Raw genomic sequence first — 20,721 nt, 5'->3', positions numbered from 1 at the left:
GAAGCTGTCATGAGTTTTATTTATTTATTTTTTTAAATTTACATCCCCTTCTCAAGTTGTGTCAGTCATAGCTCACTGGGTGTCACTGACAGAATAGTTAGGACAAACCACTTTGCGAACTCTACACAGGGCACAGCGGGAGATACACGGAACGCCGAAGGAAGAGCCTGCACTATCCTGAAAATTCACACAGCAGAAACAGCAGTGGTGGGAACATAATAGCCGAGGGCAGGAGACCCTGGCCGGGAGTGCTCGTGCACACCAGGGGGGATGCAAGGGCGGCCTGGGGTCTGCGCTGGGGACAGGTGATCAACATGCAGGGCAGGCACAATTGCCTCTTCCCAGAGCAGCTGGTGCCTGTGATGAACTTAGTCCAAAGTCAGTGTATTTTCCTTTATTACAAAAGGACTCTGTGAAACACATTCAAGTGATTTTTGCATTGGTTGGAGACTTGAAGATAATTTAAACAAGCACCAGAATTTGGCTTAAAACCAACAGGCCTAGAAGAGTAAGATGGTTTGTGGGGGTTACTCAGCTCTCTGGGAGAGTAAGGAATACAAAGATCAGGGCTTCTCCTGCCCGAGGTCATGTTCACTTGGAACATTTCTCTGCACCTTGGACTTATGTTTTTCATTCTCATTATTATCATTATTATTTTAATGTCCACAAGGGTTTTCTGGGTCCTGAGCTCATGGGCCATGATTTTTTTCTTTGTATTTCTCTGTATCTTTTTCTGTTTTAATCCTTAATAATTTTTTTTTCAAGTAGCATCTTTTAAGATTCACTGTACAAAGTGGTGATTCTATTTTGAGTAAGAATGTTAGCTAGCCCCCAAAGGGATCCCAAACCTTAACCTGAAGCACTGAGACTTGGGATGGGCTTCAGAAATTACTCAAGGCTGAAAATGTCCCCAAGGGGACAGCGGCCACTAATTGGCTTCTCCAGCCTGCAGAGTCGGGGACAGGATGTTGTTGACAATGTTGAAAAGGCACAGGGTCCAGATTCTGTAGGGCATTGTAGCAAAAGTTCTAAGGGAAAGAGCTCACACTTCGGAATCAAGCAGACCTGGGTTCAAATTCTTGTTCTGCCACTTGGTTATGTGATTTTGGAGAAATTACTTAACCTCTACGAACTTTAGATTTTCCCCCCTATGAAACCTACATGCCATCATCTCCCATGTAGATTCGTGAAGAGCCAGTAAGAAGTAGTACACTTAAAGTTCCTGGGACATATTATGAGCTTGGTAAGTGAAAGTCATTATTACACATCGGGTTAAAGAACTTGGACATTAACTTATACAGACTAAAGGGAGAAGAAAACTTGTTGAGCAGAAAAATGATATGATGCAAATAGTCTTTCAGGAAGATGAATCCAATGGCTGAAATATCTGGAAGAAGCTAACACCGAAATCTCCTAAAGCCTCCTGCTCTATCATCAGCTATGCAGTGTGGTCCAAGACTAGACATCACCCCAGAACGCATTTCAGGATGGTAGGAATTCTAGAACTTAACCAGTGTATCAGTTAGTTCCTGTTGCTTACAACAGAACAGCTAAAACTGGGTATTTATAAAGAAACGGAATTTATTTCTTACAGTTTTGGAGGTTGAGAAGTCCAAGCACAGGGAACACATCTGATGAGGGCCTTGTTCTTGGTGGTGGCTCTACAGTAACACAGAGTGTCACATGTCAAATGGATTGGGAGAGAGAGCTAATCTGCTCACTCACTCTCCTTATAAAGCCATCAGAATCACACCCATGACAATCCATTAAACCATTAACTTATAACTCCATGAATGGATCAATCCACTCACTAGGGCATGGTCCTCACAATCTAACCACCTCTTAAAGGCCCTACCTTTCAACTACCATAACAGGACTTCTCACCTTTAATACTGTCCAAGTGAGGATTAATACAATTCATCCTATAGCAACCTGTTTCACATAGAGTCCTTGAATCTCCCACCTCGCTCCAAGTCCCAGAGAGGGCAACATCACGTAAATGGTTTCTTGCCCCATAAACCACTTGCAGCCTCTATCCCAGACCACTGCCCTATCCTGTCTTGCTTGTTACTAAGTCTTCTCTATTCCTGGCTCTGGGCTGGGCACATTTTCCTGGTTACAGCTTCTCCTATGTGACCCTTAACACAGCTTGGAGGGCTTGACCTGCCCGGCATCCTTTCTTCCTGTCCTGGACCATGATTTCCACATGACCCCCAGTGGCTTCCCACTGCTGTGGGCATAAGTTAGCCCACAGCTTCACCTCCCACTTCTACCCCAGCCCTGCAAGCTGGACGTGAAGCAGGTCAAATTTGTCCAGGCACATCAGATTCTTTCCCCTCTAGAGTACACAGCCTTTGAGATGTGCTCAAAACCACAATTCATATGGTGACAACAACAACGGGACACATTTTACAACAACAACAAAAAATGTATATACTGTCTAAGCCCATCACAGAGCTTCCCTATACACAGGATGGCCTGAATATGATTCTGCAAACATTGAACAGCTGCGAACTTGCGATAGGAATTTGCTAAAAGAATCACAATGCACAATAAAAGAAAAAAACAGTCTTTGTTTTCCTAATGTGAATGTCAAGTCATATGAGACAGCAAACTATTTTAAGAACATCTGGTCAATTATAAGTATTATTCAATTTAAGCAACTCAAAATGTGTGCAAGGCAAGTTACTTATTAAGCACCACTGAGGTTACACAAAGGGTTGTGTGTTGTGATGAAAGAGAGATAAATATGAAACAGAATTGGAAGAGAGAAGACTCCATGCAGGGAGATATCCAGCATATTAATACATGGTCAGATGTGGTTATCTGGCCAGAACCATCCCATCACCAGGCTCTGAGGCTATGGATGTCTATGGGTTCCTCTTCTCTCCACCTTTACCCCTTCAAAGCAAAGTGAGGGAAGGGAAAGAGAGCAGTTGCCTGCAAGTTGTTACCCACCTCTAACTCTCAGGACCTCCTCCAACAGCCCCTGCTCTCCCCTGGAGGGCTCGGCCACAGCCATGTTTCTTTCCCACCAAACTCCCTTCCCTTCCTCAGCATTTCCCCAAATCCCACCAATCCTTCTGCCCACCATCAGTCTATGGTGCTCTGTGAAGTCTCCGCTGGCTCCTCGGAGCCCCTCACCTATCTCCCCTTTCTCTGAGTCTCTGCTGTGTGTGGTCCATCAGTGGTTCTCAAAGTGTGTTCCCCGGAACAGCAGCATCAGCATCACCTGAGAACTTTCTAGTATGTAACTTCCTGCGCCCCAGCCCAGACCTACAAAAGCAGAAACTCTGGGGAGAGTGGGGAGGAGGCTCAGCCTTCACGAGCCTTTCAGGGAATCCTATTCACAAGAAAGTCTGAGACCGCCGGTCTGTACCATTCCACTTGATAGCACTTCCCACCCAGGTCCATCTGACTCCCAAGTCAGGTTAAGCCCACCAACTGCACCGTTCCTTAACAATACCACAATCAAGCAGCCTGTGTCTGCCAGGCACTGGGCTACACTCCGCACATTAACTTTTATTGATTCTTTACCACAACTCTGCCTGGGTAAGTGTGGCTTTTGAAGTCTACCATTATGTGTTAGTTTGTCTCCCCCACTTGTGCTCTATCCTTCAGGACAGTGCTGGTCACAGGCAGGTATTCCATAATTATAACAATTATATATGTATATATATAGAGAGAGAGAGAGGGAGAGTATACACACACACAGACACACACATACATACAGAGAGAGAAAGAGACTGCTTAACATGCATCAGGCATTGTGTTAATCATTTTCATGCACTCCTTCAGTTATCTGCACAATGACTTTGAGACTCCACCACTGGAGCGGGAGGTGACAGATAAGCAAGGGGGAGAGGCCAGAATGACGCATATGGTGATGCAATAGAGCTGGACATATCACTATGAACTCATGTTTAACTTAATTCAGATGATGACATATAGTAGTATTTATAGATATGTCCACATATTTCCTTGCTGCGTCAGCTGACAGGGCACAGAAGCAATGATCCCTTAGTTTGCGACAGGCACATCTAGTGCCCAGATCTTGGTTTCTAACACCATGTTCCAATTAAAGGAACAAGGGTTCACTGGAGAACGCTTGATTCTCAGACTATGGCAGAAAATATTCAAGATGGTCTTGGAACACCTTGCAGTGTCACAAAGCAAGAAGAAAATGCTCAAAACAAACACACAATCACATGGGTGGGGGAACATCAAAGCAACATAGGAGCCAGCTGAGAGCGCTCCCAACGGCTAAAGCTGAAAACTTGTGCAACAAGGTAGTATAAATTATAACCCAGAAAATAAAATAAATATCCATGAGTCTAGACTAATATAAGCAAATGACTGAATAAATAAATAACTGAGGGGAAAAGGACACATTTCTCGTGTAGACAAGGCCCATGTAACTTTAGTGGAAACTCCACCCTCAAGGCGTCGGACTGTAACTCCCAGCTCTTGCGGGGGCTGCAGACAGAGTGGCTTTTCTCCAGAGCGCACTGTGCAGACAAGTGAGAAGAGCACCTGTACCGTGCAGAAACCTGGTGAACACACCTCAGTCAGGTGGTCAAAGTCGACACCAGGGGATGAGTCACGCTGATAGTGTGCACCCTTGACAGGATGCGATAAGAATGGCACCTCTCCTCTGCGGTCTTCCTCCTGGAACCCTGAGTCCCCAAATCCCAGCTCAGGAATGCTCTGCATAACACCACTCGAACTCCTCAAAGTGTCAAGGTCTTCAAAAACAACGGAAATCTGAGAAACCGACGCAACCTGGAGGAGCCTAAGGACACATGACCCTGAATACAACGTGAGGTCCTAGAACAGAAAAAGGATTTTGGGTAAAAACTACGAAAATATGAATAAAGTGTGGATTTCGATGACTAATAATCTATCAGTATTGGTCCATTAACTGTGACAAAGGTACTACACTAATGAAGATGTTAACAGAGGGAACTGGGTGAGGTACATGTAAACTATCCCGAACTTCTGTAAATCTAAATCTGAATCTGTCAATCTAAATCTAAAACTAAATCTGTCCATCTAAATCTAAACAGCCCGGGGTCTCAAGATGGCGGCGGCTGCGGCGGCTGGCGCGGAGTAGCTGAGGTGGAAAAGGTGGCCACTGGGCCTCAGGCAGCCGGGAAACTTGTGGACCTTCCTCTGGCCATCTCTTAAGGGAGGACTGCTGCTGCTGGCCGGTCGTGGGGGCTCAACGCCACTTTGCCCCCGGCAGGAGAGGCTGCCTCATTTACAGGCAACAGCTTTGAAGTGTGGAGCAGGAAAAGAACTGATTCTTAGCTGCAAAAGCGAGTCTTGAAACAGGGAACACGGCGCCAGGGCTGCTGTGGGTGCAGCCAGGATCCCGGAGGCTGGGGCCGCACTGAAGGCAGCCAGCTGCCCTATTCAGGATTCGAGGTTTCAGGCCGGCATTAAAGAAGATTCCTGGGAGCGCCCGAGCGGCGCCGCGACTGAACAGCCCGAGGCGGCAGCGCCGAGAACACGGAAGGCAACAAACCAGAGACAGAGCGAGCGCCCGACCTGGCACAGCACTGTGAGTGATCCCTGGCCCACGCGGCTCCCGCCTGCACCACCAGGCCACTCACTGCCCCGGTGCTGCCTCCATTTTCCCAGGTGCGGGCAGCTCCGCCCTGCTCGGCCATCACTGAGCCCATTTGCTCGGCCTGGCGCGGGGCTTTCCGGACCCTGCGGGCCGGCCTCCTCTCCCACTCCCTCCGCGGTTCTCTGGCGGGGCTGGGGGTGTGGGGCGTCCCGACCAGTGTTGGGAGGGCTAGAAAGTACAGGCGGGCCGACTGTCACTCCACCACACCCTGGACTCCGGTCCCGGTAAACTTCCTGTTACTGGGAGGCAGATAACATCTCTGCGACCACCAGTTTGGAAAAAAAGCCTAACGAATTTCTGGTTGGGAATAGTGTGGCAGGAGAGTTCCCAGGTCCGCTTGAACCTGCCGGAGAGCAGGCTGCAGGCAGGCACTAGACTCGGTTTATACCGGGGGGATACAAAGGTGAACAAGACCCGAGAAAGATCTACACAGTGCTACAAAGGCACCCAGAGAGACCGGTTGTCTGTGCCTAGCAGAAACCTGATAGACTTCCTGGGCGAGGCGGTGCTGAGCAGGGTCTTGAAGGCCCAGCTGATAGACGAGGGGTGCAGAAGACACGCCCCAGCCCAGCACAGTGTGCACAGAGGGGGGAGACTCGACAGAAACCACACACCCGGTGGGGTCGCCACTGCACGATCTAACAGCCTGGGCCAGAGCACACGGAACGGGGAGAAGTCCTGTACAGAAAGTGAAAGCTCAACAGAGATCACACACCCTGTGGTACGTGATCCACCAGCCCAGCAGAGTACAAGCTGACCAGAAAGGTGGATCCCCGGAGAAGCCCAAGACCCGAGGCAACCACACACACAAGACACTAGAGGCTAACTGAGCAGTCACGGCGGGAGCCATACCAAATTAGCAACCACAGCAACATCCTAGTTAGTCATTAGTCTCAAACCGGTGGACTGTGAAACCCCCTGCCACAATGAATAAACACCAAAAAAAAGACACCAGAAATACAAAAAATCAAGAAAGTACACCACCAAAAGTTAATAAATCTCATACTCTAGATCCTATAGAACAAGAAGCCCTTGAAATAACTGACAAGGAATTTCGAGTGATAATTCTAAGGAAACTGAATGAGATACAAGAAAACTCAGCTAGACATCATGATGAAATGAGGAAAAGTATACAGGATCTGAAAGAGGAAATATACAAGGAAATCAATGTCCTGAAAAAAAATGTAGCAGAACTTGCTGAACTGAAGAAATTATTCAGCGAAATAAAAAACACAACGGAGAGTTTAACCAGCAGGCTTGTCGAAGTTGAAGAGAGAACCTCTGAACTTGAAGATGGGCTGTTTGAAATAACACAAGCAGACAAAAAGAAAGAAAAAAGAATCAAGGACATGGAAGAAAATCTGAGAGAGATATCAGACAACCTCAAGCGCTCAAATATCCGAGTCATGGGTATTCCAGAAGGGGAGGAAAATGGAGATTCCATTGAAAACATATTCAACAAAATAGTGGCAGAAAACTTCCCAGGTATAGGAAAAATCACAAATCTTCAGATCCAGGAAGCTCAACGATCTCCAAACGTATTCAACCCAAAAAGGCCTTCTCCAAGACATGTCATAGTCAAATTGGCAAAACTCAGAGACAAAGAGAGAATCTTAAAAGCTGCAAGAGAGAAGCGTCAAATCACCTATAAGGGAGCCCCAATCAGGTTAACATCAGACTTCTCATCACAAACCCTAAAAGCTAGAAAGGAATGGGATGATATTTTCAAAATACTAAAAGACAAAGATTGCCAGCCAAGAATACTCTACCCTGCAAGGCTATCCTTCCGAAATGAGGGGCAAATAGTATATTTCTCAGACAAACAAAAACTGCGGGAGTTCACTACCACAAGACCACCCTTACAAGAAATCCTCAAGGGAGTACTGGGTTTGGTTCCCGAAAAATAACTACCACTGCCATAAAAACCTAAGAAAAATCTAAACCCGCTAGTACAATAAAAATGGCATTCATGAAGAGAAAACAAGCTAACAAAAACACTATCTACAACCTAAGGAACCAACAAACAAAGAAACCAAACAGTAAATCAGAAAGCAAGGAACAAAAGACACCTAAGACAACCAAACAACCAATAAAATGCTAGGAATAAATCAACACCTTTCAATAACAACTCTTAATGTTAAAGGCTTAAATTCCCCAATTAAAAGACACAGACTGGCTGACTGGATCAAAAAGCAGGACCCAACTATATGCTGCCTACAAGAGACCCACCTCACCCATAAAGATTCACACAGACTAAGAGTGAAAGGATGGAAAAAGATTTACCATGCAAACAGAAAAGAAAAACGAGCTGGAGTGGCTATTCTTATATCTGACAAAATAGACTTTAAACTAAAAACCATAAAAAGAGACAATGAGAGACACTACTTAATGATAAAAGGACTGATCCATCAAGAAGACATAACAATCATAAATATGTACGCACCCAATGTTGGAGCAGCCAGATTTATAAAACAAACTCTATTAGACCTAAAGAAGGAAATAGACACTAATACCATAATAGCAGGGGACCTGAACACTCCACTGTCAATATTAGACAGATCATCTAGGCAAAGAATCAGTAGAGAAACACAAGATCTAAACAAGACTCTAGACCAATTGGAATTGGCAGATATCTACAGAACATTCCACCCAACAACCTCAGAATATTCATTCTTCTCATCAGCACATGGATCATTCTCCAGGATAGATCACATATTAGGTCACAAATCAAGTCTCAATAAATTCAAAAAAATTGGAATTATCCCATGTATCTTCTCAGACCACAATGGATTAAAACTAGAAATTAATAACAAACAAAACTCTGGAAACTATGCAAACACATGGAAATTAAACAGCATTCTACTTAATGACATATGGGTCCAAGAAGAAATCAAGCAGGAAATCAAAAAGTTTATTGAAACTAATGAAAACAATGATACATCATACCAAAACCTGTGGGATACTGCAAAAGCAGTATTGAGGGGAAAATTTATTGCATTAAATGCTCACTTCAGAAGAATGGAAAGATGGCAAGTGAACAACCTAACACTTCACCTTAAAGAACTAGAAAAACAAGAACAATCCAATCCTAAAGTTAGCAGACGGAAAGAAATCATTAAGATCAGAGCAGAACTGAATGAAATTGAAAACCAAAAAACAATTCAAAAGATCAACGAATCAAAAAGTTGGTTTTTTGAAAAGATAAATAAAATTGACAAACCATTAGCATGGCTAACAAAAAAAAGAAGAGAGAAGACTCAAATAACAAAAATTAGAAATGAAAAAGGCGATATTACAACTGATTCATCTGAAATACAAGGAATCATTCGAGACTACTATAAACAACTATACGCCAACAAATTTGAAAATCTGGAGGAAATGGATAAATTTCTGGACACACACAAGCTCCCAAAACTGAACCGTGAAGACGTAGAAAATTTGAACAGACCAATAACAATAAAGGAGATTGAAGCTGTTATCAGAAGGCTCCCAACAAAGAAAAGCCCAGGACCAGATGGATTCACAGCAGAATTTTACCAAACATTCAAAGAGGAATTGACACCGATTCTTTACAAACTATTCCAAAAGATTGAAACGGACGCAAATCTCCCAAACTCATTCTATGAAGCAAACATCATCCTGATACCAAAACCAGGTAAAGATATAACCAAAAAAGAAAACTACAGGCCGATATCCTTGATGAATATAGATGCAAAAATCCTCACTAAAATACTAGCAAACAGAATACAGCAACATATACGAAAAATTATTCATCATGATCAAGTGGGATTCATCCCAGGGATGCAAGGTTGGTTCAACATACGCAAATCAATAAATGTGATACACCATATTAATAAACTCAAACACCAGGACCATATGATCATCTCTATAGATGCTGAAAAAGCATTTGATAAAGTTCAGCACTCATTCATGACAAAGACCCTCTATAAGTTAGGTATAGAGGGAAAGTATCTCAACATAATTAAAGCCATATATGACAAACCCACTGCCAATATCATCCTGAATGGGGAAAAGCTGAAAGCTTTTCCTTTAAGAACAGGCACTAGACAAGGATGCCCACTCTCACCACTCCTATTCAACATAGTGTTGGAAGTACTAGCCAGAGCAATCAGAGAAGAGAAGGAAATAAAGGGCATCCAGATTGGAAAAGATGAAGTCAAACTGTCCCTGTTTGCAGATGACATGATCCTATATATCGAACAGCCTAAAACCTCTACAAAAAAACTGTTGGAATTGATAAATGATTTCAGCACAGTAGCAGGATACAAAATCAACACACAAAAATCAGTAGCATTTCTTTTCTCCAATAGTGAACATGCAGAAGGAGAAATCAAGAAAGCCTGCCCATTTACAATAGCCACCAAAAAAATAAAATACTTAGGAATTGAGTTAACCAAGGAGGTGAAAAATCTCTATAATGAGAACTACAAACCACTGCTGAGAGAAATTAGAGAGGATACAAGAAGATGGAAAGATATTCCATGCTCTTGGATTGGAAGAATCAACATAGTGAAAATGTCCATACTACCCAAAGTGATATACAAATTCAATGCAATCCCCATCAAAATTCCAAAGACATTTTTCTCAGAAATGGAAAAAACTATTCAGACATTTATATGGAACAATAAAAGACCACGAATAGCCAAAGCAATGCTCAGCAAAAAAAATAAAGCTGGAGGCATAACACTACCTGACTTTAAGCTATACTACAAAGCTATAATAACCAAAACAGTATGGTACTGGCATAAAAACAGACACACTGACCAATGGAATAGAATAGAGAATCCAGAAATCAACCCACACACTTACTGCCATCTGATCTTTGACAAAGGCACCAAGCCTATTCACTGGGGAAGGGACTGCCTCTTCAGCAAGTGGTGTTGGGATAACTGGATATCGATATGCAGGAGAATGAAACTAGATCCATACCTCTCACCGTATACTAAAATCAACTCAAAATGGATTAAGGATTTAAATATACTCCCTGAGACAATAAAACTTCTTAAAGAAAACATAGGGGAAACACTTCAGGAAATAGGACTGGGCACAGACTTCATGAATACGACCCCAAAAGCACGGGCAACCAAAGGAAAAATAAACAAATGGGATTATATCAAACTAAAAAGCTTCTGCACAGCAAAAGAAACAATTAAAAGAGTTAAAAGACAACCAACAGAGTGGGAGAAAATATTTGCAAAATATACATCTGACAAAGGATTAATATCCAGAATATATAAGGAACTCAAACAACTTTACAAGAAGAAAACAAGCAACCCAATTAAAAAATGGGCAAAAGAGCTAAGTAGGCATTTCTCTAAGGAAGATATCCAAATGGCCAACAGACATATGAAAAAATGCTCAACATCACTCAGCATCCGGGAAATGCAAATCAAAACCACATTGAGATACCATCTAACCCCAGTTAGGATGGCTAAAATCCAAAAGACTATGAACGATAAATGCTGGCGAGGCTGCGGAGATAAAGGAACTCTCATACATTGTTGGTGGGACTGCAAAATGGTGCAGCCTCTATGGAAAATGGTATGGAGGTTCCTTAAACAATTGCAAATAGATCTACCATACGACCCAGCCATCCCACTGTTGGGAATATACCCAGAGGAATGGAAATCATCAAGTCGAAGGTATACCTGTTCCCCAATGTTCATCGCAGCACTCTTTACAATAGCCAAGAGTTGGAACCAGCCCAAATGCCCATCATCAGATGAGTGGATACGGAAAATGTGGTACATCTACACAATGGAATACTACTCAGCTATAAAAACGAATGAAATACTGCCATTTGCAACAACATGGATGGACCTTGAGAGAATTATATTAAGTGAAACAAGTCAGGCACAGAAAGAGAAATACCACATGTTCTCACTTATTGGAGGGAGCTAAACATTAATATATAAATTCACACACACACATACACACACACACACACAAATCGGGGGGGGGGAGGGAAGAAGATATAACAACCACAATTACTTGAAGTTGATACAACAAGCAAACAGAAAGGACATTGTTGGGGGGGAGGGGGGGGAGGGAGAAGGGAGGGAGGTTTTGGTGATGGGGAGCATTAATCAGCTACAATGTATATCGACAAAATAAAATTAAAAAAAAAAAAGAAAAAAAAAAATAAAAATAAATAAATCTAAACAGCCCTATTAAAAAAAAAAAAATACTGCTTTTATTTTAACCCAAATAAGCCCATTATAATGCAGATTCTGGAAAGAGTGATATTTTAAAAGCAAGTGTTTTCCCCAAACAGTATTAAGGGTGACACTTAAAATGTGAGTAACACTAGACTAAATGCAGTTGAACAGGTTTGTTTGTTTATTTTTAACGTTTATACTCCTCACAGTTTTGGACGTGCTAATGAACACTGCCACAATCCAGGATGGGAACACAGTAGGGCCCAACCAGGCCATAAAACATTTTCTCACGTGCTACCGCGCACCATTAAGGTTCTGTAAGAAACAAAAGCAAGCGAGCTCCTTGTCATTCCGCTGTCACAGGCTTCCCTACATTCAGATTCCACAGGGAAGCGGGGAAGAGCAGAGACTGTCAACACAGGACCAGAGGGAGGGTGCCCACCTGTCGGCGCTGCCATCCTGAGTCAGGCCGGGTGGTGACAGTCACTGGAGAAACAGCCACAGACAGACGTGGAGTAAGCGGAGGCGGTGGTGCTCTGTACCTCTGACATACACCTGCCTGGGTGAAGTCGCAGGTCCAGCCATTCAGAGCCCTCGACGGTAGCAGAACGTCGACGTGCACGCAGGTGCTTCTTCTCACAGACTGGCCCACGTCCCCTTAAAGCCCGGCTTCTCCTCCGCCCCATCAGAGTCCTCCTGTCTGCATGTTCCCCACCGGGGCCATGAAAGAGAAGCCTGAGCCGGTGTGAGCAGCTTTCTGCAGCAAGCTCCCAGGGCTCCTGCTGCTGCACGGCATGTGACAGAAGAGAGACACTCCCACACGCAGGACAGAAATCCTGCTGAAAATGACCTCAGAGAAATGTCCAACATCGGCCAGGGCTTGGCCCTGAGACTCTTGCTCCCTGGCCTCAGCAGATCTGCCGGCCAGCTTCTGGAAGCAGCCTCTCCATTCCCAGGGGAGAGCTTGCTCCTTCACTCCTAAGACCTAAACAGAGTAACTCTTCCCCAGAGCTCTGATGAAATACTCCACATTCATGCTTATGAATGCTTAGTAGCTTCAGCAACAGGGTCTGCTTCCCACAGAGGGCCCAGCCACAGCCACGTTCTGACCCCGTCCAGGAATGAAAGGCAGAGGAAGATACAAAGGGCCTATTATTTCAACTCTGCTTTATTTGCCCAGATAAACATTACACTTAGGCTACTGGAGAGCCATGCTTTAAAAATCAAACATCAAGTCATTCCACCATATTAAAGTGGAAGGGGATCTTAGGATCACTCTTCCCTTTAATGACAATTTCCTTACTCTGGGCTGTTTAGGGATTGAAATCACAGCAACCCCAGTCTTGACCCCAACACCACTCCCTTCTACCTGATAATGACTTACCCTTAACGTGTTATTGCAAAAAACTTGCCAGTCCCATCCTTAGTCATCATTTGTTTTTCAGATAAAGACACAAAGATAAATAAGTAGAATAATATATGGACATTGATGATGAACCCTGCATAAGCAATGGGACACCCAGTTCCCTGTTCTGAATTAATCTTAATCACACTCTGTTAAACCAAGACCCATTTGTGGGGTACAAGAAACTGGTTTGTAGGGTCACGTGCAGTTTCTTCTATTTCTTTAAGTCAGTTGACGGCATGGGTGGGACAGGAGCAGGCCTTTGGCCAGCTCGGCCTTGGGGCAAGACGGGCACAGTGGCCATTTCCTTTGAGAAGCCTTGTTGCTAGGGCAATAAGCCTGGGAAACGTCTGGGTTTGGACCTTGGCAATCCCTTAAGTTAATGGAAGCAGACGTCATGGAGGGAATGAAGTGTGGGGAGGAAGCTGGGTGGAAATAGGTTTCTGTGAAGACTCAAAACACCTGAGTTTTAATCTCAGCATTGGGCATGACTGACCATGTGAACCTAAGGCTGTCCCTTCACCTTCATGGACTAGTGACCTCATCTGCAACCCTAGGATGTTGGTTGGGAACACTGGCTTCCAGGATTCCTCGAAGCAGTGACTTTCTCTAAGCCTGTGAAAGCCTCACTCCTCCTGCCCACCTGCAAACATGTGACTTAGCTCGTGAGTGAGAGCCTCTTCCACAGGGGGTGGGGAATGCATCTCAAAGTGAGAGAGTGATAGAGATAAAATACGCTTCTCAATTTTAAAACCCTGTTAATACAGATCAATTTCAGAGCACATGCTACACCTGAGGCTTTAAGTTGTGTTCCGTCCACTAAATCACTTGAACCTTCCTTATCCTTCCTCTCTGAGAATTCACCTGCAATTCCACCCCCAGAGGTCCCTCCCTATTCTTATTCCTATATTTGTATGCCCCTAATCCTTCCACTTACTCATTATTAGTTATTCAGCAAACTGGCATTAGGCTTCTAGAAAGTTCTAAACACTGTTTTAGACACAGGATTATGAAAGCCAGCAGGGACAGAGTAGCCACCCACAGAGCACCAGAATAATAATCAAAGCTCTTTTCCTGTAATTAAAGTGCCTGCTTTTGAAGATCTTCTCCTTGTAAGGGAAAAGGGATAAAATAAAGGGTACAAAATAACAAGGAATCTGTTCAAAGAAACTGGGGAGTCTCTGGAGTCACCCTTTCTTTTATCAGCAATAGGCTGCAACTCTAACTTATGTGACCCACTTCCACCAGGAAAGTAAGTAAAACTTGCGTCTTCCAAATACACAGAGCAAATCTACTCTTGCAACAAGTTATAGATTTCTTATTTCAAGTTTATTTCGATCTTGTCTCTGCTTTCTAATAGCTGGACAGGGAACAGACGAGAGACTGGGAAACACTAAAAACAGAGGAATAAGCTGAAACAATAAACCCCGTGGGGGGATAACAGCTGATATTTATGTTTCCGATGAGGGAGGCAAAAATATCTGGTAGACTCTGTGAAGACAAAACTCAGCAGGATGGGCTAGTGGACTCAGTGAGGGATTGGAAATAAGAAAGAGGGGAAATGATCACACACACAGGTCCAGTGGTGCCCGTGCATGTCAGAACCATGTTAAGTCCCAGAGGCTGGGGACATGCACCATCCAAACGACCAAGAAACACATATGCACTTAACACTCCTATTCTTTCCACGTATGCCAACGTCACCAAGACGAATAAGGCACACATTAAACTAAAAGAGTTACTAAATTCACACATGCTACAACAAAGACATAGACCTCCTTCCAACCAGGAGGTAAGCAGACAGCTTGGAGCTCTTTGTTACAGGCACTGCTCCTGTTAACTAGACATGTTCACAATGAACAGAACAGACAGACATTCCTGCCCTCCAGGAACTTACACCCAGCCCGGAGACAGAACATAAATAAATAAGACACATCAGTAAAGCAGACACTTTTTTGGCGAGCAATGTGTGCTCAGTGGGAAAATTAAGGAGGGAGGGGGTGTTGGGGCTGAAATTGTCCACTGGGTGCCCGATACCCCAGAGGGTAAAGGCAGGGCACAGCTACCCACAGTTGTTTCCATCGGGAGGTGATTGCAACAACCAGGGAAGAGATGTGGTACCGTGACAACAAGGCCTGTGGCAAAGGTCATATTCCAGATGGACTTTGAAAGAAGAGCTGCCCAGACATGCTGACAGTGTGGGCACGGGTGTGGGAAAAGAGACAGGTCACGGGTGACTCTGAGGTTTCTGACCTAAGCAAAGGGAAGATGGAATTGCCTTTCCAAGTTTTCTGGGGAGGAGCAGGTGTGGGCTGGTGGCAAGACAGTCTCCACCACTTACCTGCATGGCTTTGGGATTATCAGTGGGTCCCTCTGAGCCTCTGCCTCACCTTTCCTGTAAGCGGCACACGGTATATATCATCCACACACCAGGCAGGCACAGGGCTAGACAGGACTCCTTAAAGCCCTTACTTAACAACAGGGTCTGTCAACTACGGACCAAGCCCTTGTGGGGGGAGGTGGGAGGGTACAGCCCTCAAGATTTTTTTTTTTTTTTTAACATTTTTAAAGATTATAAATCAAGCGAACAAAACACAAGCAAACAAACAGACATTTAGGCCATCAGAGCCTAAAATATTTACTCTCTGGCTCTTCACAGAGCAGTCTGCTGACGCCTGCTTTCTAGGTCTGCCCTCTATGAGGATTCCTGAACAAAGCTCAGGAACAGTCAGGACATTCCCGCCACAAATCCTCCAGGAGAGTGCAGTGGGGGTCAGGGCTGCGGCAAGGACCTAAGACATCTGCACCCTTAAAATGTCACTTCAAATCTGCTCCTCTCTCTGCCTCCACCCAGTGACCCTTGAAGGCCGGAGGCTGATGCTGACTGTAAACTCAGCTGCCAGCGACATCCAGACAGCTGCAAGTGCTGCCTGGCATTTCTGCATTTTCCCCTCTTGGCACTGAGCTCATAGAGATCCACAGGCCCCTAGGGATTTATTCTAGAAAGATGACAGCATGGGTTAGCTGGAGGGCCAGAGTGCACACACCAGCTTCCGGCTTCTTGTAGAAAAGAAAACAGGCGCCTTTAACTCCCCTTCTACCACGTGGAGGGAAATGTGAACGTGGCAGTCCTCTGGAATCTGAGCCCACTCAGCCTGTGTCTTTAGAGCAGGACACATCAGACACCTACTAGGCACCAGCAGGGCAGAGATAAGCAAATCCCCTGTTCTCACTGACCTGGAAACTGTAACACCACTATGACAAATGTCTTTCTGATGCTGTCTTCAAACTCTCACTTCCACCTTCGGGTGTGGCCAGAGCTAACTTGAAATCATGAAGGATGGCCCGCTGTGCCGCAGCTAGGCAGCGCTATGCGTCCTATCCCACGGGGCCTCAACTACCTCCCGACGTGATAAGGCTCTGAGAACTACTGAAAGGTCTTTCTTTTTAGAAAACAAGCACAATAAGCCTAAAGAGTCCCACTGTCACTTGTGCAGTGTGATGACTGATGATAATGTCACCAACCTTAATGGTTTCCAAAGCACATAGGTCCACACGCATTAAATCGCCCACTTTTGCCATCGTCTGATCACTCACCTAAAACAGCCAGCACCCACCACTCCCTGCCCCTCTCCCATCTTCACATCACTCCACAGCTGTTCTCTGACATCCTGATGTGTGCTTCATTTATTTACTGACTTCTTCCCCTCACAAATGTAAGCTCCATCAGGAGAGTCAGTGTCCAACTGCTCAATAACCTTTTCAAAGGAAAATGTTACGTCCTTTCCTTTATTGCCCAGTTAACTGGGTGGGAAAAACGCTAGCCTCAATCCAGCAAAACTGTTTCCTGGGGGGGTGATGGGGGTAGCTCCTCTTCCCCAACAACCAAGGAGCCAAGCAAGGGTGACGCCACACCCCCTGCCACTGACAAAATGGGGGGTGGTCCCCTGTATGCCTACTTTCTGATGAAATAATGCCGAATAGCACCTGGTGACACTCCTGTGATCAGCTGCAGCCTTTCCTAACACCTGCATCCCACTTCATAGTTTGGAACTCATCAGTCAACATGACAGAGATATGAAGGCAACTCAATTATCTTCATTTCAAAGGTCAAGAACCGAGGCGTAAGAAGGGCACCAGATTTGCCCAAAGTCCTAAGGTCGTAAGTGGCAAATCCAGGATCTGAACCCATGTGGTGACTCCCAAAGCCTGGGATCTTTCTATCACTAAGCGCTGGCCCAGAACGCCTGCTGCGGAGGCCTCTGTAGTGCTGGGAGAGGCTCCTGCAGGGGCAGGATTGCCGCTTCCTCACACAGCTGCTCCACCTCCAGAAATGCTGACCAGGTCGCCCTCCCAGCAAAGAAAAGCCACGCCTGGTAAGACTGTCCTTCGCATTACAGAGTCCTCCAGTGGTAATGACAGACCCTTAGTTGGCTCGGATGCAGAAACAGACCCCTCCTCTATCCTCCCTCCAGGCCAGCACCGGAGATCATCTGTCCCAATAACCAGGAAAGACAAATCTCTTCTCTCGCGTGCATTCCCAGGCTGGGTGCTCCGTGCGTCCTTCACAAGAGTGAAGGCCACAGGCTGAGGGTGCGTGCACCACAGCCCCCTGCAGCCACTCCGAGGAGACATCCCTTTCCAATTGCTTGGCTCAACCTGGGGACTCAGGGTCCTCGCTGCAGCCCCGCACACCCGGCCCTGCGAGCCCCAGTGCATGGGAGCTCGGCGAGCGGGCGGCTGGCAGCAGGTGCCTCGCCTACCCCAGCCCTGTCACTGGGTGGCTGTCAGCCCCCGAACACACACACAAAACTTACTCAAAATGAGCTCCGACCTGGCGGCAGCCATCTGTGGGCTTGAAGAACTGTTCACCAAGACAGAGGAGAGGCCTGAAGTGCACAGGGCCCGGGCCACCGAGCTTTGTTCAGAGCCCGACCTCAGGGAACCGAACGCACTCGCATCAGCTGATGCAACCTTTCCTGGAGGGAAATAAGGGGGACTCCAAATTATTCCCAAGAAAACCCCGATGACAGCCTGGGCCCCGTCTGCGGGCGGGAAGCATTCCTGCTGGGAATACTCATGAGAACGACGACGTCTGTACCTCGCGCTTATTTCCAGCCCCCTTTCCAACTTGGGTCCTGGTCCTGGAAGCACTGGTTGCACGTGTCCCTGGGCTTGGTGCCACAAGGCGTGGAGGAGGGCAGGGGCGACCTCAGAAGTCTGCTTCTGGAAAGGACAGAGCTGTTGAAATGAAAGTGTATCTAAGAGGACTGCATGCTCTTGAGAACATATAACTCCTCGGTCACTTGAGAAACATTAGTAAAGAATGACAGCACCAAAAACAATAGAGCCCACTATGTCTGACCAATGTTTTCCTCACTCACAGGCTGTCAAAGGCTCTGACACCCACAGGCCAGACATTCCAGAAGGAAGGAGCTCTGCAGTCTCCAGGGCTACACAGGAGCACAGACCCTCGCCCTGCTGGTGCCAAGTCTCTCTGCTCCAGGTCTGCTCACCTGAGGGAAGATGAGCGTGGGGAGGCTGAGACAGTGTCCCCAGCCAACCACACACCTGCCAATGACACCATTTCATCAGGTCTCTCCCAGCTGGCAACTTGCAGTGACTCGCCACATGCATATTAAATGAAAACTCTTCAAGCACGACACCCAAAACGTCTCCTGACCTCCGTGCTCTCTTCTGCTTAAAAAGACCCAGCACTGTGCCTTGTTTAACTTATTTCTCTTGTTTATTTTGTTTCTCTGTCCAGAATAAATAGTCCTTAAGGGCAATGATTTTTATCTGCTTTGTCCACTACTGTATCTCAAGCATTTATAATAGGACCAGCATAGAGTAGGTGTTCCATAAAAATTAGTCAGGAAAATTGATTGGACACTCCAAAACTCACTTCCTAGGAAAAAGCTCCAGGAACAGTGTTAACGGATTTACCTCCTCTACTACATTAGAAGCTTCCTAATAACAGGGTCATTTTATGCCCATATTATATCAACTATGTGGTATAATGTACTACGTGTGAAATTAAATATTTACTGAGTGAATGGCTCAATAACTGCTAGCAATGAGGTGTGATTTTCTCTGCAGTGAAACGGAAATGTCCAGTAAACATTAAATATTGACGTTCAGTGTTGATTTGGGCTCAATAAATGTATGTTAAAGTTTCCAAAGAACCATGCCCAGTCACCTATGCTTTGAACTCAAGTAGAAACATGCGAGCGTCCCTTCCTGAGAACAGGGAGACCTGGCTTCTAGCCTCAGGTTCCTCTAGCAGCTCTGCGATCTTGGCAGGTCTCCTACACTCTCTGCACCCCGATGTCTTCATGTGCAGAATGACAGGGTTCATTTTTCACCTAGCAGACCGACTGCAATAACGTGGTTATAGTGTTGGAAAAACTAATAAACAAACATAGCTAAGGGTAATACCCAAGGAAATAACACTTTTGAGAGGCAACATGCAACATTTATCAAGGAATTTAAAAATGTTTAAATCCTTTGATCAAGTAGCCTCATTTCTGGGAATTTGTAGAATAAAAAATTGAGGGCAAGAAAATGTTTATTACAGAATTTCCAATAATATTAAAAAGCTGTAAGTACATAAATATAATGTTTTTAAAAGGATGTCAGACCAATAAAAGAAAAATGGAAAAGTGCATACCACAGAATGGCATTTTGCATTTCGTAGTACTAACCAATAGTTTTATGATATAATTTTGATAGGTGGGAAGTGAGCATAAAAACCATATGCTCATTACAACAGCCACTGTGGACAAGAAAGGAAGGGCACACACTCACACACATAAAATCACCATTTGATTAGAACGAGGAGAAACTACTTTTCTTTTTTCTTCCCACAAAATTCCTTTATAGATAAAAATTTCGAAAACTTCTGCAAAGCCAAGGAAACGTTAAAAAAAAAAAAAAAAAAAAAAAGCAAAACTTAAACAAAAATGGCACCCAGATGTACACACTCATGAGAAGGGGCATGCAGATCGACTGTATCATGATGCTAGTCCTCACGAGCTACTTAGCAGATATTCAAGCGTTTGGCAGAACACCGCTGGTGACTCTGTGAGTCAACGGTCACTCGCATACCTTACAGGTTGGAGAAACCAGGAATTTGTCAATACCAAAATTTTACCTATTTACCTACTGACCTGGTAATCTCACTCCTAAGCATGTGACCAACATATGAAGTGTCTCATTGTGGTCTTGTTTGCAATACAAAAGTTGAACACAGCCCAAGTAGGGGACTGGTAAAATAAAGCACCAAATGTTCCCACAGTGGAATACTCTGTGACTAAAGAATGAATGAAAAGCCTTCTATTCACTGAAATGGAAAGATCTGCAAAACTTAAGAAGAGCAATATATTATGCTGAACTTTGTGTATATTTGTACTTACTTGTACTTACATAAATAAACAACGAGAGAATACCCAAGACTCTAATTAAAAAGGTTACCTAATGAGGAGAGGTGGGGAGGGCTGGACGGT

At 44.9% G+C, this 20,721-nt stretch overlaps 1 protein-coding gene across 2 annotated transcripts in view; it reads right to left on the bottom strand.

Annotated features, from left to right (window-relative positions):
• Positions 1-20,721, bottom strand: part of RNF144A (ring finger protein 144A) — a 118,563-nt gene that overhangs the window by 41,614 nt on the left and 56,228 nt on the right. The window contains exon 1 of one of the 2 annotated variants that reach the window (XM_063078418.1): positions 12,254-12,599. The exons of the other annotated variant lie outside the window; for it this stretch is intronic. Within the exon in view, the coding sequence (XP_062934488.1) occupies positions 12,254-12,269 (16 nt within the window). The 5' untranslated portion in view covers positions 12,270-12,599. Of the gene's footprint in view, positions 1-12,253; positions 12,600-20,721 lie in introns of those variants that run through there. 2 annotated transcript variants of the gene reach the window in all.

The sequence above is a fragment of the Cynocephalus volans genome, chromosome 14 (assembly GCF_027409185.1).
Source record: "Cynocephalus volans isolate mCynVol1 chromosome 14, mCynVol1.pri, whole genome shotgun sequence".
Lineage (NCBI taxonomy): Eukaryota > Metazoa > Chordata > Mammalia > Dermoptera > Cynocephalidae > Cynocephalus > Cynocephalus volans.
This window is presented reverse-complemented; position numbering and strand designations above follow the sequence as displayed.